The sequence below is a fragment of the Condylura cristata genome, unplaced genomic scaffold (assembly GCF_000260355.1).
Source record: "Condylura cristata isolate star-nosed mole 26May11 unplaced genomic scaffold, ConCri1.0 scaffold00024, whole genome shotgun sequence".
In the NCBI taxonomy this organism is placed as follows: Eukaryota; Metazoa; Chordata; class Mammalia; order Eulipotyphla; family Talpidae; genus Condylura; species Condylura cristata.
In genome coordinates this window covers 1235835-1258915 of record NW_004567125.1, presented here as the reverse complement: position 1 = coordinate 1258915, position 23081 = coordinate 1235835, and the positions used below count along the sequence as shown (strand labels likewise).

Here is a 23081-nt window from a genome sequence, read left to right as displayed (position 1 = left end):
CACCACAATGCAAGCACCTCAAATCAATCCATGAGAAATAGACACACATGTCAACCAGCAGTTAGGACAAATATGCTAGATCTTCCAGATAGGATGAATCTCAAAAATAAAATTTTAAGGCAAAAAAGCTACTTGCAGAAAGACCGTACATTATGGTACTATCTGTAAAAATGTTTAAACCACACATTATCTCAGGATGCCCGCATGTAGAAGGGTAGCGGTCATTTTGGGGGAGGGAAAGGAACAGGATCAGGATGGGGAACAAAAAAAGGGTAGTACATCCCCTTGGATAACACTTTATTATTTTAAATCTGAGTGGTAGAGACATCAGTGTTTATTGATATTACTGTACGATTGTTGGATGTTTAAAATATTTCTCGAAAACAAGAAGATTCAGAACTGGAGTCTTCCAGGAGGTACTCCTCTAGATTTAATCAGAGATGATTTCCAACTCACATTACAGTTAGTAGCAGTATTTTGAGCTATGCCTAAGGAGTCTAACAGTTTTCTAAAGTCATGTAGTTCTCCTAGCCTCAAAAGTTTGTGTGAAGGACACTGTTTACTTACCCAGTTTTTTAAGAACTTACCCAATAAACAGAGATAGTTGGGTTCAGTTAATCTGGATAGTTTGGTAACCTGATTCAGGATGTTGTAAAGCTCAGTTGGCTCACACAAAACCAAACCAGCCATCCTATTGGGAAAAATCAACAATGTACAGGCTTAGAACATCTCTCTCCGGTTTCTGTTATTGGACACAAAGTAAGATACTGATGTACACTCTGTATACCTTAAAGAAAAGACAAAGTCATGTAAGGGAACAGGAAAGCTCACTTATAGTATGTATAGTGAGATGCACATAGAGGAGAGTAAAACACTGAGCACAATATAACTAAGTCATATTAGTGCCAAATAGGCTATGAAAGCCACCAATTAATTTGTAAATAATTACTGAGCACCGACCAGATGCCAGGTACTAGAAATAACTGTAGCAAGTATGGCCCACTTCACAAAGGCTACAATATAACAGACACTGTACAAAAAATATAAGTAAGAAAAGGACAATAAGAGAGCCAGCATCCAAATGCCAGAGAAACTAACAACGGGAAGGCCTCACCAAGTTGCGGGGGAGAAGAACTAAACTGAGACAGAAAGTTAGGCAAATAGCTTAGACAGGTGAGGAGGGAGGAAAATGAAGGTAACATGTCTGGGAGCAGGAGGGAGCACAGGGGAGTTCAAAGAAATCTGCTTGGCTAAAACTGGGTGAAAAAATGAGTGAAGCCCCTGGGGAAGCTGCCCAAGTCCCCTAGTGGGGGCTTTACAGGCTATGTTAAGGACCATGAAAGCCAGCTTTGGGTGGAGAATCTCTAATGTGCACTAATAGAACTGCCGAGCCAGCCTGCACTCTGGCTCCTGATTACAGGACTGCACTTGGCACTGGTTCCTGGGCACAACTACCTCTAGTGCCCCAGGGACACAGAGGAGTAAGGGCTAGGCCTCTGCTGCAGCCTCCTGCAGGGTAGCCAGCAGGCCTCTGAAGGACAGCAGGGGTCAGACTGAGTCCAGGAGAAATCTTGATCAAAACAGTTGGGTCCACTTCAGAGATGCTTCCTACTTCCCCAAAGACTTGGCTTCTCAGACTCCCCAATATTATCATCAAGTTCAACCTCCGCGTGGAACATTCCCATCCACACGCATCCTCTGAACTGGCCTTTGTTCTCCTCTACAGCAAGACTTCTCAAAAAGGTGGTGTCCATGCAATGCCTCCCCTTCAATAATGCAGACTCAATTCAGAGGTCTCTAGGCCTGAATTTCAGCTCTGCCACTTACTCTTGGCTGCCTCATCTCAGGGAGTAATTAGTCTCTCTGTGCCTCAGCAATTTTCCACCTCTGTAAAATGGAGGTAATAATAGTATTGCCACTCCTGTAAAATGAGGGTAACAGTATCTGTCTGTTGTGTGTGGATTAATGAAATTATACATGTAAGACATTCTGAGCAGGGAAAAAATGTTCAGTATTGGCTATTGGTACAAACTTTCTCCTGGGACCTTCAAACCCCAACAAACCATAGAAACCCAAAAAAATCAAATCAAAGCCATCAAAAGTACCCATTTTGCCTATCCCATTAGTCCCGTCTGTTCAAATGATGGAGCCTCTCAGCATTTAACACAAGGGGGCACTCTTTCTCCTTTCTCCTCTCCTTGCTCCTTCACTTCTCAGCTTCTGCTGGCCTCAAGGACAGACCCTCCCCTCCATCTCCTCCCTTCAGACCTTTCTTCTTTGTGAGAGGTTCTACTTTTTCACAACGTTCTGGGTCATAGTCATCTCTTTTCTGTATCTCACTGCAGGTGAGGGTCAGCATCCTTGCCAATTACTCTTTGCACTGGGGGCCTGACGTGTGCACTGTAGGGTATTTAGTAGCATCTGGACCTCCACCCAGTAAAGGTCAGCAGCAACCCCACCATTATAATAACTTCTTCCAGAGCAGAAGCTGCAAAATCATGGCTAGCTGAGAACCAGGCTCTGAGACTAGAGTCTAGGCAACTCATCCAGTCCACTGAATACCAATGCATCCCTATCTGAAAGCTCTGTGTGACCAGACACTGAGCATCCAGACTCTATGTGGATGTCTGACAGGCACCTCAAGTAGGGCATGGCTGAAAGAATGCTTCACTCTCACACACTCATACCAACACCTGTTTATTTTTTCATCTTAATGAATGAACAGCACCATTACCCACTTAGTTACTCAAGTACAAATCCCTGTTTTTTCTTTCCCTCAGCTCCTCACATGCAATCTATTAGTGCTAATATATTCCAAATCCTGTCACTTCTCTTTCCCCACCCTTCCCCTTTGGTGACACAACACATCTTGCTTCTTGTTTTCTCCCTAAACTCTAATATAATCTTCAGTCAGGGTAATCTTTTCAAAATGAGTTTATCACGACCTTACTTGTCATTATCTCACATTATCAGGCTCATTTGTTTGCTTACTTTATCTTCACTCACTCCCACTGAAATGTATGTCTCATAAGGATAGGACCTTGGCCTTCTTACTCACTAATACCCGTGTCACCCAATACCCAGAACTTAGGGTGCAAAGTAATGCTCAATAAGCTTATGTGGAATAAATAAACTATCTTTAGTCACCGGCCAATGGGACCGCCTTGACCTGATGCCGTAATGTATGGATGCCACATGCAGATTCCCCCTAAGGACCTCCCAGCCTCCACAACCACACAAGTCCAGGTTCCCTGCCGCAAGCTCTGTCCGCAGGCTATCTTGGAAGCAGTGAATATAGGAAAAAGAACTGTCTAGTTCCAGTTTCCTGAAGCCAACCTCAAAGCTGCTTCCTAATCTAACATCTCCAAGCCCGCCCATCTCATCATTCCTGCCATCTCTTCTTTACACCTAGCCAAGACATTCTCTCTGAGAATCTAGAGGAAAAACCCAGCCCCAGGGATTTCCTTCTTCAGACTTTTCTCCTCCCAAAAGGAGACATTGTCCTGGTCAAACAAGAACTACCTGCTGCCTGTGAGGGTCAGGGACTGTGCACTGACCAGCACAGTCTGAGCACACAGCCCTGGAGCCAAGTTCGGGGGCACTGCTGGCCTCGAAGGGTAGAGGTCAAAGCGCTGGCAACATCCCTTTCTGAACTACACCGAACTCTAAAGATGTCCCCAATTGTCTGAGGACAAATTGGGATCTCAGAATATTTTGATGCTCAACTTTTACATAAAATTAATATTGAGGCCCTCCCTGGTGGTGCAACAGGTTAAAACGCAGCACTAAGAAGCGAAAGCCATTTCTGCATGAGTTCAATTCCTGCCTGCCCCAGAGGAGATCCACACGGTGTGGAATCCTCTCGTGACCCGCCCGCTGCTCCCCTCAGCAGTGTACATCAATCTGCCTGTTCTGCTCCCCACTCTCTGGTGAATCCTCTCACCCTCCACATCTCTGGCCTGTACCCCAGTTACATATGAATAAATAAATAAATCTTAAAAAAATTAATATTGATAAGTTTGGCCAAAAGTATTCTTCTTAGTGAATCCCATTAAGCCAATTTAAGCTCTTAATTGGTTTTCTATAATTCAGTTTACCAATTTCAATTTTTTCAATTTTTAAGTTAATTTTAGGTTATAAGACTACATAGGTCTCAAATATAGTCTCTCACCTTATTAACTGTATAATCAGTCCGTATCTACCACCAAATGTCCAGTCACCACCAAGTCCAATTTTTTATCACTTTCAATTTTGTTTAGCCAAAATTGTTTTTCTGAGAGCAAGTCTTTTTTTCTATGTGAATGTTATGATAAAAATTTGACTCCTTAACCATATTTTTTTATCATACCACATTTGACTGAGTTTGCTTTCGATTGCTATTAAGTTTCAATTGTGTTGATTATTTCTGATCTGAAGGGATGTGGGACAATTTTTCCTCCATTTCATTCAGGTTCTTTGTGGTATGAACTTTGACAAAGCTATAGGAATAGAGTGCCAGACCACAGCATCCCCAAAATGCTGAGGCTACAAATGTGGTCCTGAAATTGTCCTCAAGTTGAGGGGGAGGGGGCACCAGGTCCTACTGTTAATCATCACCAATAGCACTACATTTGGGAAGCAATAAGGTATAGTCACAGGCCCAGACCCAGCTGCCCACATCCTCGTCCTTCATCGTCTATCCTGCTTTCACACCATATCCCAAACTAGGCCAGTATATCCCTGAGAGGTACCCCGTGTGAGGGTGACAGCAACTCAGCTACCAGGACTGGCAAAATGCACTGTTTCCCCAAGGCAGTGGCTACCACACCTGGTCTCACCTCCCACAACTGTCTACAGAGCTGGCTCCTCCTCAATGGGCACAGGCCTGACGTTGTGCTCCGGATACAGGTCCTGGGCCCTGGACTTGGCTTGCTCTCACTTCCCTGACATATGGTGGACCTGGAGGACTGAAGACTGTTCCTGGTCCAAATTTGTCACCAGATGACTCACAGGTTTTGGGAGCTTCTCGCCACCTCTGCCTTCTTGTTATTCCATTTGAATATATCTTAAGAGAGATAAATCCTTTAACTTCCAGCAAGTATGAGCCATAACTACAAATTATTTATCTAAGCACAGGTCTGTATTAAAATATATGTCTCTATGTTCCAATTTCCTAGAGCATCTAGAGGAAAATTAACTCCTGCAAAAGGTGGAGTGATTACAATTCTAACTCTTCATTTTAGCTCCAAGGATCTGAAAGACTTAAAATAAGGTATGATTTTAATTATTTGCACTTCAGAGCAAAAATTATATGGCCCATGACTGTGTTTAAGGCTATCACAAGGTACAAAATGGTTAGTATTCACGGACAGATGAGTGTGGCTTATGTTATGTGTGGGGTGTGGCAATATACCTATACAGTATTAACAGGTACAACAGAAAATGATAAAATGAATCTCTGGTAACAGAAACCAGGAAGTAGCTCTTTTGGGAGACTGGAAAGGAGCATGAGCATGGAATGAGAATGTTTAACAGCTTGTTTGGGGTAATTTTTATAAGGTGTAACTCATCAAAACCATCCAACTGAACACTTAAGATCTGTATGCTTTTTGTGTGAAGTAAACTATATGCCACTAAAATGTAAAAATCTCCCTTCTTCCCCCATGTAGATCTAAGTTTGTGTTCAGATATGTAAATATGCAGGTGCTGTGTGTCCATGACTTCACTCTGAGCTGTAGGAAACTACGTGGACTTGGGCACATGTAGGTACACAGTGCAGAAATTCAATTAGGCTCCCTCTACACCTGCCAGCCTTTCTTACTACAGGATTCAACCATCCTTGGTCCCCCATGGAACAACTTGTCTCATTTTCTAGTTCTTCCCTGGGAAGGCTACGTCCACTGGGTATGAACTGCTCTCCCCACTATCTACTCCTTGAGTACCTTCTGAGCTTCACCTCAAAGACAGTGGGATAAGAACCCTCTGGTCTTATCCTCTCTCACCTAATCTCTCTCTCTCTTTTCAGCAGTCTCAAAGTTCTCACTCTATAATTAGCATCTTTCTGACGTCCAACATTCAAGTTTCAGTTTCTTCACATTTCTGATTAATGAAATCAGAAAAAAAAACCCTTAGGTTAGCCTGTGTCTTCTGCAGCTTTTACAGGCATAGCTGCTGCTGGGCCTCAGCCTGGAGAAGCCGGAAGCTGGATAGCCATTAGCAAAACAAGGTGAGGCAACTACATTTGAAAAGGCTTGCACCCCCAGAATTGCTGAGGCAACAATGACAGAAATAGGCCAAGCAGGGGAAAGGGCCTATTAGAATGTATCTTAAAAGGAACTTTGCCCAAGAGGGCTACCTGGAGGAATAATGGGCCAATCACTGATACCAGAGAATCCAGAAACCAAATGCTAAGGTAGCAACTGAAAGTAGAAAAAATGAGAGGTTGGTAGCCTCCAAACTCAAGGAAACTGCAGATGAAAGAGACTCACAAAAGCAACACATAAAGAAGACTAGGTTACAAACTCCCAACAGAGAATATTAACACCAGACGACTATGGAACCTTTCTTGCTCCTATTTCTACTGTTACAAACCCCCCCAACCCCCCGTCCCCGCCCCAATCCAGCAGTTAGCATAGGGGTGGGAGCAAGATTGGGAAACAGAGAAAGCAACCACCACTTCTCCAAAGGTGGGAGTCTAAAGGAAGCTGAGCGAGAAAGACAGAAGCTTTAAGTTCTGAGTTTTAACTATTAATGTGAACTGCTACAGCAATGAGTCTCTACTGGAGACTAGATGTGATCTAGGGGGCAAGGGAAGATTTAAAGAAAAGGTGGGGATAAACACAAAGCTGTTTTTGACTGCTCTGATTCTTGACTGTTACCCCGCAAGTCCAGTGTAAGTTATGCATGCAAAGGAGGGAACACAGTGCCTGGCACAGGCAACACTTGACAGAGCAGATGGTGAGGCTTGGGATTTAAAGGGAAGCAACTAGGGACCAAATGTGCTTTTCTTCAGCCGAGCTGTTTGGGATGGCCTGACTAGGAGACTTGGGAGGTAGTGGGCTCCTTGTATTGGAGAGGTTGTCAGGGGTTCACTGACTTGATGGGGATGTGGATGGGACTGAGTCCCAGATAAGGGAGTGAACTTGAGAATCTGTGGTTTTAATTTTGGGTTTCTCTCTGTTACCTCAATGCTTCCCTCCATAGGGATAATCTCAGCTCTGGCCTCTCTGGATTTCAATTCCACATTCGTCTTGGAATGACTCCTCAACACTCCACTGAAATTCCCATGTGGGTGATTCACCATCACCTCCAATTCAGTCCATCTAAAACTGAGCTCTTTAGTTATTTTCTTCAGCCAGCTCTCTGACCACACAACCCCTAAGTGCTGTTTCAGTAGATGTATATGTCACTCAACATGACTTTCCATAATCCCTTTCATTTATTTCTTATAACAAGATGGGCACAAACTCTTTACTCATTAGCCCCCCTTTCCATTTTTTAATGGCCACAATCATAACTCATTTCTTTATCATCTCACAAACTAGCCCCCTAAGCAATCTCCCTGTCCATCCCCACGTTCCCCTTAGCAGGTCAGGGTCACTCTAATCATCCTCCAACACAGTTCTGGTGGTATCATAAAAACCTCTGACAAACACTGGCTCCCCAAGAAGCAAAATTCAAACTTCTCAGCCAATATAAATAGGTCCTGTACAAGATAAGGCTTTTTCAGCCTTATCTAAAGCCATTCAACTGTCCCAAAATTCAGAGACCCACTCTCAGGCTGGTTCTGTGCCAGACGAAGACACACAGATGAAAGACATGCCTGAAGCAGGATGCTGTCAGCGCTAGTGGCTAAGCTGTAAGAGGGTAAATAATTAACCAGAGAATACAACCAATGATAAGATAAAAGGAACGCTGCTTGTGCTCATACCCTCATGCCAACAAACATTTGAATAAAGGCGAAGGTTTTCCAATCTTTGGATTTTTCTTGGGACAGTGTTTCAGTGAGCTGTGCTGCAGCTCACTGCTGCCAGTCTCCTTTCTCACATACTGTACACAGGTAGTATTTTCAATATGAATCCAAAGCTTGTCTGGTTCTCTCTGAAAACAATTTTTGTTTTCCTTTTAGGTCCTTACATTATGATTATGCTGTATTTAAAGAGAGTATTTAAATGTAGTAATAAAGAAATATTCAAAGGAAAAACAAACAAACAAAAAACACTGTGTTGTTTAAGGTCCAGTTCGTAGTGTCCCTACTTTGCGAACACCCACACCCAGGCAAGCAAACCTCTCTCCTTGGTGTTGAATGGTCTCACTAAAGAACACCTACTCTTTCTGCACTTCCCAGTTTAGATATTTTATCCACTGGAGATCCTTTTCACATGGCCCCATTCTGACCCAGCATCCCCTTCCTCCGGGGATCCCACTGCACTTCATAATTCTCCTAGGTTACCCATATCATGCTACTTGCAGATGACCTGTCACCGCCACCAGACTGACTGAACTCCTTGAAGGCAGAAAATGTGGGTGTTTTGTTCACTAAGTAGTCAGCTCCAAGTTAGGGCTGGTAGCTGACTAAACAAGTGGAAGGGAGGGAGGGATGAGTAGTAAGCCAGTCGCCGTGCACCTCCGTTGTGTTGACTTGTCTTCTCGTGTCCTGGCAGTTTCACCTGTTTCCCCAGTCACTGTTCCAGGCAGGTTCCGTCAGTGCCTGGTGCTGTTCTCAGCGTCAGTCTCCTCAGTTGTGGGATCTCTAAACCTCTGCAAACTGTAAGGGAAGGGCCTGTGCACCGTGAAGGTCGATGGCAATGACGGGTGGATACGGAGAGAGGGTGACTCATTAGAGAGGCCCCCATCCTCTCACCGTCCCCCCCGGACTCTCAACCTCCTCTCTCCCCATTTTCTTTCATGAACCGGGAGGCCCTTCCCGCCTCCAGGAGCAGTAGGGGTGGGTGTGGCTGAGGTCAGGGGCTCAGGACGCGATAGCCGGCCTGCCGCGCTACCTCGGCGGGTCTCCCTGTCAGAGGCTCTGCAGTGGGCCCCACCTGGAAAAACGGCTCCTCTAAGGCTCTTCCAGCCTAAAGCCCGTCCTCTCCCACCTCTCGGGTGCGGGCTCTCCCTCACTGCGTCTCCCACGCGGGAAGGACCGTACTCCAGAACCTGCTTCAGGCCGCTCAGACAGCGCCTCAGCGGTGCCGGAAGCGCCCTTGGCCCCGCCTCCCAAACAGCCCGGAAGTGGCGAATCACCGCGAGAACCGCCGGTGGGGCGGGGCCGGAAGCCGGCCCATTCTCGCGAGGTCAGGCTGTGCGGCGGCCGGAGGGCCTGTGCGGTGTGGAGGTCGTTGGAGTCATTTACCAGCTGCCAGCTCCTTCGCCGGCCGAGTCGTGCCCCGCCCGCTCCAGCCATGTTCTCCGCCCTCGCCCGGCCTGCTGGCGCTGCTCTCCGCCGCAGCTTCAGCACCTCCGCCCAGGTAGGCCCGACGAGGGGCTGCCTATAGCCAGAGGGTACCCGTAGCCCTGGTCCGGGCCACGTGCGTTCCTGGCTCCGGAAGAGCCCTGGCCCCCAGGCCATCGTGGCCTGGTCCTGGCCCGCGGCTCTGGGCCGGTCCTGGTACCGGCCAGGAAGGGCAAGGGAGAAAACCGGGATTGAGAAGAAGGTAGCCTAGTTCCTGGACTGACGCACCGCGCAGACACCCCCTCCCCCACCCCGGTAGGGCCTGCTCTCCTTCAAGATTGAGAGGCCGGAGATTGGCGCCGAAATTTTTACAATTTTATGCAACTTCCCATAGTTATTTGACTAACCTAGTTCTTGCAGCATCCATACAAATAATGTGTAATTATTAACTCCATAGTACAGACAAGCCGACGTGCCGAGGGAAAAAAAGTGGTCCAAGGTTACACAATCATTTGGCATAGGATTAAAATTTTGATCTCCTGACCATGGTCAGCGACTTTTGGATCACCATGCCTTCTTTCTGACAACATGAACACTGCACCCACCCAAAGGCTTTTGGTGAATCCTTTCTGATGTGGGTGGGGTGGGCCTTCCCCCAAGTGTCTTGACTCTGAGACTTGGCCTCGAGTTACTTAAACCTAAGCTATTTTTAGCCATCATCTTAAACGGTGGTTCTCAACCTCCGATGTGTGTCAGAATCACCTGAAAGCTAATGCATAGAGGCCCAAACTCATTAAAGAACCTGGACCTCTTTTTTTTTTTTTTTTTTTTACATCACTTGATTCTAATACAAGCAAAACTGAGAATCCAAGAGGTACCACATTGCCTCAAATACCACACACAAAAGGAAGGTGATTCTTGAAAGAGATCCAGTTTTCTTGACACCTAAATAACTGCCCTTCAGTTTCCTGCTGTGTTAAGATCATTTGAAAAATAAATATACAGATAAGTACATTGGGTGTCCTCGCTTGCCAAGAATAGTGGTGGGTGGTGCCTGGAGTACTAGTGAGAAATTGCACTTGAGATGGGCCAGAAAGGAGTATACATAGGACAAGGGGAGAAGATAAAAGATTGATGATGAAGAGAGGGAGGGAAAGGAACTGACCAAAGAGAAGACAACAGGATTTGTTGACCCATGGTTTGATGAGGTTTATGAGAAAAAGATGAGTATGGAGACTTTTTTTTTTTTTGACTCCTATTTTTTTTTTATTAAAAAGTTTATTTTTACATCATTTTGCACATTTTTTTTTCATCTCAATTGTAATCCCCACGGGTTTCCCATCACCAAATCACCCCAAGTATGGAGACTTTTTAGTTGAGTTTGCTGGGAAGGAAAAGATAGCTAAAGAGCTCAGGTTCAAAATGCCTGCTGGATAGATAGTTGGAGGAGGAAGTTCTTTAAGTGCGAAACATGAAATTTTTTGAGTATACACAGCCCTCAGTTTATTTCTCAATGTACAAAAATACAGCACTTATAAAGCTCCAGTGGGTATGCATTATAAAATAAACTTGTAAAGAAGGGTATGTTACTATACATCCATTTCAAAACAGTTGCAGTGTACTGTTAACTGCTTTTCACCTTGGAAAGGGGCAGCAGGTTTAGCTCTAACTACGATTAGGACCTAACATTTGAAATAACTAAAGTGTCTTATTTCATTATAAAGATTGCATACTTAAGAGGCTTGTTTTGTAAATAAATAAGTTGATGGGCTTTCATACAAACAGTATCACTTAAGTGCTCAATTCTGAGCATCAGAATGAGCAAGTATCATCTTAGGTATCATGGAACTGATCCACTTAAGGACCCTAGTGAAGGCCCTAGGTCAGTCTGTTTCTCACTAGATTCTATTTATTGCTAGCGGTTAAAAAACAAAACAAAACAAAACTGGCCCTCCCTGGTGGCGCAGCGGGTTAAAGCACTGCACTAATAAGCTTAAGCTACTTCCGCATGAGTTCGATCCCTGCCTGCCCCGGAGGTGACCACATGGGAGGTGACCACATGGCGTGGCAGACCTCTCCTGACCCGCCTGCTGCTCCCCTCAGCAGTGTACTTAATAGATCTGCCTGTTCTGATCCCCACCCTGTCTCTGGTGAAGCCTCTTGCCGCCCCTGCACCTCTGGCCTAAACCCCAGTTCTGTATGAATAAATACATTTAAAAAAAAAAAAACTAATAACATAAATGTTGACATTCATGAAAATTTAACATTTTCATCTGCATCCCAATGTGATTGTCTTATGCCTCCCACATTGCAACCATAGCCCTGGAGATCAAAATAGTTTGCACTGGGATTAATGGAAGCCAGGCACAAGGATAAAGCATAAACAGAGAAGCACAGTAGGGACAACCTTAAACACCAGTATTAAGAGAGGAGGGTGGAGTCTGAAGGCTGATGATATAGGGTCATCCCCACCCTACCCCACCCATTTTAAACAACTAATTTAAAGATTGCATTCTATTTTGGAGAACACAAAATGTGTATTTATTGAAATGCAGTGCTAAGAGAAGTAGCATGTAAGACAGGAGAGGTCTGCTGCTTAAAGACTGCTTCTTGATGACTTTTGGGAGGAACAATTTATTACACAGTAATACCTTTTGTATGGTATGCTCTAAGTGAAGTATGTTCTCATTTAATTCTCACGTTCATGTGTCTGAATATTTCCAGTGCTTTGCACTTACTGCTCCCAAACCTTTTGCCCTCCTCAGTCTCTGTTGCTTAAAGGCAGTGTTGTCAGTTAATGGGGCAGAAATGGAAATCAGTGGCAGTTGGTGGTTTCAGATGCCAGCAGTGCTCAAGGCACAGAAGACAGCTTCCCTTCTGGGACCATACTTCACCGCTCCTCCCTACAGCATCCATCCTTCGAACGCACCTCTCCCTACCCCCCCCCAACAGTTTATTCTCTCCTTTGTACTCTGCTCCTGTGGCACTTGTCACATTAAATTTAAAGCTTTTTGTCATTGGTGCTAGAAAGTCAGTTTGGTATGTGGCGGGTAGGAAATAGGTACCTGTTGAATTGTAGGTGAGTGAGCTTTAAGGGATGTCTTCTAGGCAGCCACTTTGGAGTAATGTGGCAGTTTCTCAAAAAGTTAAACATGGAATTACCACATGACTCATCAGTTCTACACTTCAGTTTATACCCAGGACAGGTTTTTCTCCACACAAAAACTTGCACATGAATATTTAACAGCACTCTCTAAATGGTAGAAACAAAATGTCCTTCAACTGATGGATGAGTGAACAAAATGTGATTTATACAGTGGAACATTGTTCATGCAATAACATAGATACATACTGCAACATGGATGGATATTTATTTCTAAGTGAGAGAAGCCAACTGGAAAGGCCACATTTGAATGCTTCATGTGTATGGTACATGTCCAGGGTAGGTCATAGAGGGGGAGTAGGTTAGAAGATGCTGCCGATTGCAAGGGAAAAGGAATGGCTTTTAGTGGCCATGGGTTTCTTTGTGGAGTGATGGGTGACCAGCTGGAATATACTGAGAACCATCAGCGTATACATTTTAGTGGTCTGGGACATATATTTCAATAAAGTTTTTTTTTTTTCCACATGGATGGGATTAAGTGATGGCAGTTGTTAAATATATTTAACTCTGAAGTGGCTATTGAAAGTCATCAAGTCTTTTAACCTTAGTCTAGTGATTTTGCTAAAGTATCTCTTCTTCAATTTCCCAGCCAACATGCCGGGACCAAATGCTACTTGTCTTACTTTGCTTGGTGATGAGCTAGAGTGACTGTTAAAATGACCAGTGTCAGAATCACCTGGGGTACTTAGTAAACATGCTAAAGCTAAGCCCCATCCTACTTAAAGGAGTTTGGCCCTCTGTGGTCTGATAGCCCAGCAGGTAACTTAACACACCAGTGGATGGAGGTTCCTGAAACTGCAGGTCTGGCCTCCTTGATAAAAGGAGCCCTTGCAAAATGCACATCCTCCTAATTTAATGCACATCCTCCTAATCTTGCTAGGCCTCTAGCAGAGATTATGCTGCCTGTCCCGATAAGATCTTCCTGGTGTCTCTTCCCCCACTGCTGTCCTGCACATAGTACTTCTGTTACAGCCCTTTTCTCTTAGCTGCTCATACAACTTGTTCCTTGTCCCCTCCAGAGCTGGCAGAGGTCTTTTCTATAACCACAAATACAATGACCCAACTGTTGGTAGGTGTTAAGTAAATGTTTATTGTTCTTTAAGTTGCAAATTGAAGGTTAGGTTGATGTTGCCATCCCAGTTGTCTGAATAAGCTAATTATCTTGGAGTATGACCCTCTCTGTGACACCACCGATAGCCATCACTTCCCTTCTTCCTTAGCAGGCTTCTAGACTTTCGAAAGTAAGCTGGACTGGTAGGAATGTAGCAGTTGTGTTTTCCTTTGACGCCAGTGCAATAAAGGGGCCCTGTGCAGTATTTGCAGGCTGCCACATGAATCCTTTCAATGCTGATTCCATCTTTCTCTGTGCCTGTCTTAGAACAATGCAAAGGTAGCAGTGCTCGGAGCTTCGGGAGGAATTGGGCAGCCCCTTTCCCTTCTGCTGAAGAATAGCCCCTTGGTGAGCCGCCTGACCCTCTACGACATTGCTCACACACCCGGAGTGGCTGCAGATCTGAGCCACATCGAGACCAGAGCAAATGTGAAAGGTACTGGGCAAGCGGACCCTGAAAGCTTAACATTTCTCTTCCCCAGCAGACCAGGATCCAAGTTTTAGTGAGGTTCTCAGGTGAAGCTCGGTGTTCAGAGTCATGGGGTTCATCTTAGAATTTACAATTTATGTGATTATCTTTTTGGACTTGGGTACATAAAATTGAAATAGCAGTGTCACAGAACACAAAGGTGTACTCTAACCTTCTCAGTTTTATTGTTTCTAGTTGGAAGGTAACATGAGGGTGGGGAAGTAGGAGCTTCTGGGAACCTCCTATGGGAGCCTTACCGGGGGCCCTCACAGGGGTGTACTGCCCCCCGTACTTGCCTATACTGGGGTGACCTTTGTCAGCTTCTCCAAACCACAGCCACCTTAGGGAAATCTGCCCTCACTAATAGTAAATAGAAATATTTTACCCAAGAGATAGTTCATGATCATGTAATTTTATATCCTCATTCTGCCTCACATTATAGCAACATATCTCATGCCACCAAATATTTGGTAAATCTGTACTACATTTTATCACTAACTTGTTATACAGGTGCTATTGACCTTTGGGGTATTTACTGTTTTGCTATACTATACTATAAATTTGTAAGTTATAATAAACATCTTCATCTATTTTTTAGAGTCCTAAAAGTAGGATTAGTAAATCTTAGCTAATTTTAAACTTCTACTATAAAGTACCAGTTTGCTGTCCAGAAAAGTCATACTAGTTTCTCTGTGCTGGCTGTGTATGATTCTGTTTGTACACACCTTCAGTTAAGGTAAATAACTTGGGGGTTTGCTGTCTGTTATGTTTGTTTGCTTTCCATAGTCCTCCTTAGTTTGCTCGGGATTTTTTTTTTTTTTTTATATATATATTTAAGTTTCTTAAAGCCCCTGCAGTAAGGAGAAAGTAAACCAGAAGCAAATTCTCGTCATGAGAGCAGGTTTCCCTGAAAGTTTTAAAAACAGACTTTCCCCTCAGGTGGTAGCAGTAACCAAAACAGATACTAGTATTTAGAGCCCTTGCTTGTTGGCACAGAGACTTTTATAGGCCTTCAGTTGGGTTTTGAGCCAGCAGCTCTTGCTAGGATGATCATAACATGAAATATACAGCTCTTCTAACTAACTTCTAGCAAGTACTAGCAAGTCAGATAAAGACGGGCTGCTGACTTGGTTTGGGCTTGTGAAACCTGGAGGGGTAATCTATCCCGAAGCTTGGCCCTGGGCACGTGGAGTTTGGAGAAAAGTAGTATAAGGTGAAATGTTCCTGCCAGCCAGAGTGGTTAGATTGGTCCAGGAAAGGAATTTCTTCTTGGACTGTGATTGGCTTTGGAGGTAGTAGGGGCCTGCCTGCTAGGCTTTGTGTCCACAGTTGTGTGGGCTTTTCAGGTCAGAAAGAGTGACATTGCTCTCTTGGATTTTCTAGGCTACCTGGGCCCAGAACAGCTACCAGACTGCCTGAAGGGTTGTGATGTGGTCGTTATTCCAGCGGGAGTCCCGAGAAAACCAGGTGGGTGTCTGAAAGCCTTTATCTAACATCTCACTGTACATTAACAAGGAAGTGGTTTTCCGTTAAGCATGGATCTAACCAGAGTCTCTGTTACAGAAAGGATTCTAAATGTTCCCAATACCTGTGGGATAAAGATCGAATCTTTCTTGACATGGCATTTAAAACCCTTCACATGTCTACAGTGTTTCTTCCCTACCCAGCCTTTACATGCTTTTGAGCATGGAATGTCCTTCCCTCAGACCATCCCCACCACAGGAATTCTGACTGATCCTTGATGGTGCTCAGCTACCACCTCCCTGGCTCCTCCCCATTTACCTGTTTTGTCATTTGTCACTGGATTGTTTTCCTTACAAAATGGGATTACTTGAAACAAGGACCCTGTCTTCCCTCATGTTTGAATTTCCTAAAATATCTAACAGCACTTAGTACATCGTCAGAAATTGGTCCTGTGCTTTGAAAACATCTTGAATTGAATCATTTGCAGGCATGACACGCGATGACCTGTTCAACACCAATGCAACAATTGTGGCCACCCTGGCAGCAGCCTGCGCCCAGCACTGCCCTGAGGCCATGATCTGTGTCATTGCCAACCCGGTGAGTACCCTGTCTTCAGCTCACAGCACAGGTGTTCTGATGTGGATTAAATGTGAGGTTTAATCTCTTTTCCAGTGTGGCTTTGGGCAGATCACTTCCCCTCTCTATATCTTAGTCTCCCTGCCTGGAAAGCAACTCCATTCTTTACAGCTCTTTCCAGCCATGACTGTAACCTGTTAAACCTTTCACTGTGTGTTTTCTCAGTTGCAGAAGTTCCCGCTTCCAATTGTCCCCCTTTTCTTCACACTTTTGCACATATTCTCTCAGACGCTCCAGGCTCTGCTCACTGGTTTTTGCAGGTAGCTTATTCCTCAGTTCAGAAATTCCAAGTACTATATCCTTCCTAAGAAAACAAATAGGATTCTCACTTGTCCTGGCAGGTCTTGGGCTCTGTGTAACAGCAGCCTGCTCCATTTCTCCCTCCTGGTTGATGCTAGATTATGGTCCTGTGTGAGGAGGCGGTGGCAGATGCTGAGTGGGAAGCATGTCACTGGCCAAGTCCATAGGGTCCTGCCTTTCCCTGAGTGGCTCACCCTTCCTCGGGGGCAGTTGGTCAGAAGTAGAAAGCAGCTACTTATTTAGTTCGGAAGTTGACTGAGTCCTAACATAAATCTTGCTGTTTGTCTTTTATTTTTTAAACAATTTTTAAAGGTTTATTTATTGCATTAAAAAAAAACTGGCAAGTGTGTCAGGATGGCCAAGTGGTCTAAGGCGCCAGACTCAAGGGAAAAAACTGGCAAGAGGCAAAGAGGGTGAGAGGATTCATCAAGAGACAGAGTGGGGAGCAGAATAGGTGGATCTACTGAAATACACTACCTATTTTAAGGGGAGCAGCAGGTGAGACAGGCTGCCACGCAAGTGGGTTAATTCCCTGGCCAGGGATCAGATCATACTGTAGAGGTGATAGTACTGAGACTTAACCCCTAGGCCACCAGGGAAGCCCTCTAAATCTTGCTGGGTTTTTTTGTTTTGTTTATCATTTCTGTGTACCAGGTAAAACGCTAAGTACTTGGCTGAATATCAAATCATTTCTTCTTTACAACTGCCTCCGTGAGGTAGTTGTGTGCCCTATTTTACAGAAGGAAACCAAATACCAGGGAGTTGAGGTAACTGACTCAGGATTACAGTGCAAAGTAGCAGAGCCGGGACTCACCCTGAGTTTTTTGCCATGTTCTTTGCTGTCGTTAAGTATGGCTGTGCAGTTGGTAATTGAAGGGTCACGTGCACATTTGAATTTGGGGCGCAGAGGCCACCCTGGGAAGAGTATCTGCCACAGTGAAGGGGTTTTTTAGCACAGGAAGTTCACCTACTCCCATCATGAGGATGGCAGGCCTGCAAATGGTCATCAGATGGGGCTTTCACGTGGCCCTTAGGACTTGGTAGTGGGACGGTAAAAAGATTTTTCTTTCAGTTGTGTGGCTCTGCTATCAGGATACAGAGCCAGTTATGCTTCTCTTGGATTTACTAGGTTAACTCCACCATCCCAATCACAGCAGAAGTGTTCAAGAAACATGGAGTATACAATCCCAATAAAATCTTTGGGGTGACAACCCTGGACATTGTCAGAGCCAACACTTTTGTTGCAGAGCTGAAGGTAAGAGCCGTGTCGGGTTTCTTTCATGTCACACTACTGGACTTCCCTGGCCACATATGCCTCATTGGCATAGAAGACCCACGGTGTAACTTACAAGTTTTAGATGTCTTTCTGGCTTGCCCCGTTGGTGGGAAGTAGTTGTACAGTTTTCTCTGTACATCCAAGCAGCAGGGCTGAGCCCTAGCCAGTGCCAGCGCATGCTCTCTCCCCCTGGTGCTCAGGTCAGGCTTCCCAGGGTTTCTCACTGGCCAGTTCATTGCCGCTGAAAACTAGAGCTAAGAGCATTTACTTGCTAACCATCAGACAAAGGATGTCAAAATTGGCAAACATGAAGAACTTGGGAAAGTTACAGAAATCCTGCTACCAGAATTGCCCCTTGAGTGGAGAGTTTGACTCCTTTTTGGGTTACCTGTAGTATTTCACTCGGAGAGTTCTGACCTTGCTAATTGCCTGTAGCTCCCTGGGCAACTGGACTGAGCTCCCAACAGCTGAAGTCCTCTGGCTTTTCCCAACTTGCTTTCTGGTCTTTAGTTGTGGATCCAGTGAAACCACTTTCTCTGGCTCAACAACAAAACAGCAAGTGTCCCTTTTGAGGTTCAGACCTTTTTCCTGATTTGGCAGACACAGGGGCCTTTCTAAAGTAGGGAACCGTTGTCCTGCACAGGCTGGCTGAGAAGTGCACACGTGGGACCGCTCGGCCTCATTTTGTCCCCCTTGCCCCAGGGAGCCCTGCCTCTGACGGGTGAAGCTGCCCCATTGAATTCACGCTGCAGTGTTTTCCTTGGGCTGTGTGCCTTTCCTGTTTACTTGGCTCACAAAAGATTTTCTTTTGCATTTCACATTCTGCTCTTACATACTCTGGCCTGTGCTCTAACTGCTCTTTTTACCTAAAATGTGTTTCCTTTGGCAAAGTTCTGTAGCCACTGCCCCAACGAAGATTAGCTGCTCAGGAAGCTTTCTCCAAGTTGAGGAAACACTCTGTGCGCCCAGGCCTCCCTGTGGCTGTCCTTGTTCTTGTGTTGAAACACCACATGTCTCAGGCAGTGATTCTCTAAAGCAAGGGCTCTCTGTTGGTGCCTGTGTCCCTGTGACTGTCACAGTGCAGTGGCAATGGGGCACTGTCGTGCGAGCTCCCCGCCCTGTGTGGCCTCTGCGACAGCCTTGTGCAGGACAGTTCCCCTTGTTGGGCCTCTTCCTGGGCACTGCTGGAGTTCCAGCTTAGGGCTGCTCCCCAGACAACCCTAGTATTTGGGAATGTGGCATCATCTTAGGACTGCTCACTTCTTTCTGACCATTAATTCCCATTTAATTACTGTCTTTTGTTTGTCTTAAGTAATATCCAATTCACAGATTCTTGGAGGTGGTCTACCTCTGGTTCAGCAAAGGAATCCGCCTCTTCAAGCAAACTCAATTGTTTGACCCTTTACTATTTTGTTTTATTCTGTCCCAATCCCTGTTTGAATTGATAGATTTCTCACCCCTGATTTTTCCTGCAGTAGTTTTGAATTTTACTCTGAAGTGAGGGAAAAGGACTTTGACTCGTTCTCTGTGACTGTGGGCACATAAGTCTAGGTTTGTGCTTGGGGAAAAATGGGAGTTGCAGGAAAGACTGTCATCCTCTGGTTCTGAGAAGACAGTAGACTGATGATGAAGACTCCTTGTTCACGGGGCAGTTACTCCCCACTGCACTGCCCAGACTCATGCTGTTTGGTGGGCCTGTGGTGGAAAGCCAAAGATGGCAGGAATTGTATGGTCCTTTCTGATTTCTGTGTTTTGTTCCTCTGATTCTGTGGGGATTTCCAGTATTTGTGCTTTAGGTGGTATGACAGGTTTTATACTCAAAGAGCTTGATAAAAATGAATCAGACTTTACTGAAACTTTGGCAACAGGGTCTGGATCCAGCTCGGGTCAATGTTCCTGTTATCGGTGGCCATGCTGGGAAGACCATCATCCCCTTGATCTCTCAGGTAAGTAGGGGAAGCCCTTGCCAGGAAGCCTGAAGCTTGGGAGTGCTTTGAGGATCCATCTGATGCCGTTAGACTGGCAGATCCAACCATTGTCATGCTTTGAAAAGATAGCCTCTGTGGTTGCAGCCCCACCTGGTCACCTGGGGCTTTGATTGGCTGTGGGGTGTAGTCAGCTGCCAGCATTTCAGGGGTGCACTGCTGTGGGAGTGAGTGTGGTCCCAGGATGTACAAAGCCCCCACTGGTAGGAGCACCCTGGACTCCCGGTAAGGAAGGCAGTACTCGGCGTAAAAGTGAGTGGTGATGAGTGCCATGGAGAGTAAGAGCCACCTCGTAACCCCTGAGTGTCATGTTCTGGGGCACAAGATATTTGTGGTATTCTTGTAAAAACTGCATTAACCTTACCCAAAAAACAGGGAAAATGTCACCCTAAATTGGTGAACATTCAACAAGATCAGCAATCAGTACTTCTGACAGGTGTCTTGAGAAAGAGGAAGACTGCAGGACTTAGAAACTAAGGCAGAAATAACTTAATGGCAAGGTGGGGTCCTGGGTAGGCCTCTGGGACAGAACAGAAACAGGGTGGGGAAATTTGTGAAATTTGAAGAAGGGCTATAGTTAAATAACTTGATATTAGCTCCCTGTTTCTCATTATTGCTCTATGGTTATTTTAAGAGGTGAGCATTAGGGTAAAGCAAGTGAGGGAAATCTTTGTTCTATTTTTACAGCTTTCCTCCAAGTCCAGAATTAGTTCAAAACATAACCGTCTCATTTAAAAATGAGCAGGGAGCTCACTATGCCTCCCAATGAAATTGACTTGTTCTTTAGGGCCTTGGTTTCCTGTGTAAGTGGAGGTACCACAGGATCCTCCATGAGTGGGGTGCAGAAAGTGGGGGGGCCTGGGAGTGCCAACCAGGGGGCCAGACCTGCTCAGACTCTCCCTGTGGCTTTGCTTGCAGTGCACTCCCAAGGTGGACTTCCCCCAGGATAAGCTGACAGCCCTCACGGGGCGGATCCAGGAGGCTGGAACAGAGGTGGTCAAGGCTAAAGCTGGAGCTGGTAGGTTCTTCTTGGAAGTAGCCGTGGAGTGCTGATGCCTAGGCCCTGTTGTTCAGAGTTAAAGACTGGGCGAGCAGTGACCCCTCTTCCCAGGTTCAAGCATGTGCTCTTGATAAGCAGGCTATCAGAAGGCAGATCTGCTGACCTGGTGGAATGGGGTGGGGAGGTTGGCCAAGCTGATTCCATATGTATATTCATGCATTTGTAGAATTAAGAGACGCTGACATAAATTCCCTTCGTAACACAGGACATTTTGCAGATGTGTCATTTAGCTGGTGGGCTAAACTCACCTGGAGTTACAATTGCAATACCAGCAGGACTAATCTGCCTGTGTCCTCCTAGGCTCTGCCACCCTGTCCATGGCATATGCCGGTGCCCGGTTTGTCTTCTCCCTTGTGGATGCGATGAACGGGAAAGAAGGAGTTGTCGAATGTTCCTTTGTTAAATCCCAAGAAACAGATTGTACCTATTTCTCCACACCGTTGCTGTTGGGGGTATGTATCCGGGAGTTGTCGGGCCTTCTGACTTGGGGAGAAAATCTGTAGTTCAGTCTTAGGCTCTGCCTGTTCCTGCTCATAATTCAGATTTCTTTTGTGCAATAACTACAACTCGCTGCCTGGGGTGTGCTTCAGTTTTTGAGAGCAAACATGCCTCATAGAATTAAGATCAGGGAGAATCTCACCCTGCAGGGTTGGCACCTCCCAGTATGGGAACCTCCTCCCCATGGGCCTGGCAGTCGTCAGTGGCTGGTTGCAAGTGTTTTCCTGAAGAGTCTCCTCTCTCAGCATCCCATAGACAGCTCCAAAAGAAAAGGCTCCCTCCATCCACACAGCCTGCAGCTGTCTCCCAGAGCCGATTGGAAGGCGGAAGGCAGGGCCATCCCCTCTCCCTGGGGTGTTGTGTCGTGGTCACCCTGTCCAGTTCAGGCTTCCTTCCTCACAGCTCAGCGCACTGATGAGGGATATGCGCCAGGTTGTCCCCTTCAGAATGGTGTCTAGGTCAGAGCTTTCTGGGCACTTTGCGGCACCAGTCCATTGAGTTGGTCTTTGCTAAGTCTTAAGCAAGAAGCCACACATATTTCTCAGCACCAACTGTCAGGCAGGTTTTCACTTACCCATGTGTGGGCAGCTGCTGAAATCGAGCACACGTAGAGAAGTTGCCTTCCTCTCATATCCCAAAGGAAGTACTTGGGTGACTTGCTTGCCTGCCCAGAGGCCCTTCCCATAGACACTGATGGCCACAGGCCATGGCCCTGGGCCTCAGGGGCGCACAGGGTGGCTAACTCAACCAGGTCATTGCAGGTGCTTGCAGAGGGCTGTGGGGCCTGTGGGTAAGGCACACATGAGGCTGAATGTCAGAAAGGGCATCTGAGATAAACTGGTGGCTGTGAGACGTTGACCCGCCTGTGTCCCACAGTCTCCAATAAGTAGGCAGTACATTTATAGATAAGGAAACCGGCTTCGATGGGTCGGCCATCATTCCCTGTTCCCACACTGAGTGACAGAACCCAGATCCCAACCTCAGACCATGGAATATAATGAACTACTGGCCCCGCTCAGTGGTGTGCACCCCAGTATACTGCTCCCTCTGATTTGTAAAGACGAGGGGCTGCAGCCCAGGTGTAGATTGGGTTGGCAGAGCTGCTCAATTCCAGGTTGCATTTCTGTAAAGTATTCATGGGAACTTTTCATGTGTAGTTTTATAAACACCTCCCTCTCCTTCAGAAAAAGGGTCTGGAGAAGAACCTCGGCATCGGCAAAGTCTCCCCCTTCGAGGAGAAGATGATCGCAGAGGCCATCCCTGAGCTGAAGGCCTCCATCAAGAAAGGAGAGGAGTTCGTGAAGAACATGAAATGAGGAAGCAGCCCATGAGCAGTCCACGTCCCTAACTTATTTAGGCATCACGTCACTGTAAAGCCATCTCAGATACCTTGTTTGCTTTGATGATGAGGATGGTGTTAACGTTACCATGCCTTCCAAATCATGGTTCAGTCTATTGCTGCAGCAATAAAAGCAGTCTCGATTTTCTTTTTCAAGGTCTCTCCCATAAATACTGTGCTTGCTTCTGTTAGACTCATTCACAGAGTGTATCTGGCCTCTCGTCTTTACAAATCAGAATGTTCATTTAAAAATTAGGCTGAAGCTTGATGGTGTCAGTCGCTTTGGGGCAGTGTAAAATAAGTCACTGCTCTCCCCACTACACCGCTTCATCCCGGGGTGTGTGAACTCTAAGAAGGGTGAACTCTGACCTGTTTTCTGTCCCCAGTTCTGCCTTCTGTTTCTTGCT

The 23081-nt window shown here is 45.8% G+C and overlaps 2 protein-coding genes across 3 annotated transcripts in view; one reads left to right on the top strand and one right to left on the bottom strand.

Annotated features, from left to right (window-relative positions):
• Positions 1-9146, bottom strand: part of STYXL1 (serine/threonine/tyrosine interacting-like 1) — a 35069-nt gene extending 25923 nt beyond the window's left edge. For both annotated transcript variants that reach the window (XM_012729259.1, XM_004688021.2), the window contains exons 1-2: positions 9024-9146; positions 588-691 (exon numbers count right to left, since the gene is read on the bottom strand). In XM_012729259.1, the coding sequence (XP_012584713.1) occupies positions 588-690 (103 nt within the window). In that variant the 5' untranslated portion in view covers position 691; positions 9024-9146. The remainder of the gene's footprint in view (positions 1-587; positions 692-9023) is intronic.
• A 96-nt stretch (positions 9147-9242) lies between these two features.
• On the top strand, positions 9243-22834 carry MDH2 (malate dehydrogenase 2, NAD (mitochondrial)). The gene is made up of 9 exons (XM_004688278.2): positions 9243-9449; positions 13915-14083; positions 15500-15583; positions 16068-16177; positions 17646-17771; positions 19661-19738; positions 20696-20795; positions 21138-21289; positions 22520-22834. The coding sequence occupies exons 1-9, from the start codon at positions 9384-9386 to the stop codon at positions 22649-22651; spliced, it is 1017 nt and encodes a 338-aa protein (XP_004688335.1). The 5' UTR covers positions 9243-9383; the 3' UTR covers positions 22652-22834.
• Positions 22835-23081: the final 247 nt, after the last annotated feature.

Excerpts from the sequence above, each read along its gene's own strand:
- MDH2 (XM_004688278.2), top strand. The coding sequence starts at position 9,384 with ATGTTCTCCGCCCTCGCCCGGCCTGCTGGCGCTGCTCTCCGCCGCAGC. Across the intron at positions 9,450-13,914 it reads GCTTCAGCACCTCCGCCCAG|AACAATGCAAAGGTAGCAGT; the intron begins GTAGGCCCGACG and ends TGCCTGTCTTAG. Across the intron at positions 15,584-16,067 it reads GGGAGTCCCGAGAAAACCAG|GCATGACACGCGATGACCTG; the intron begins GTGGGTGTCTGA and ends AATCATTTGCAG.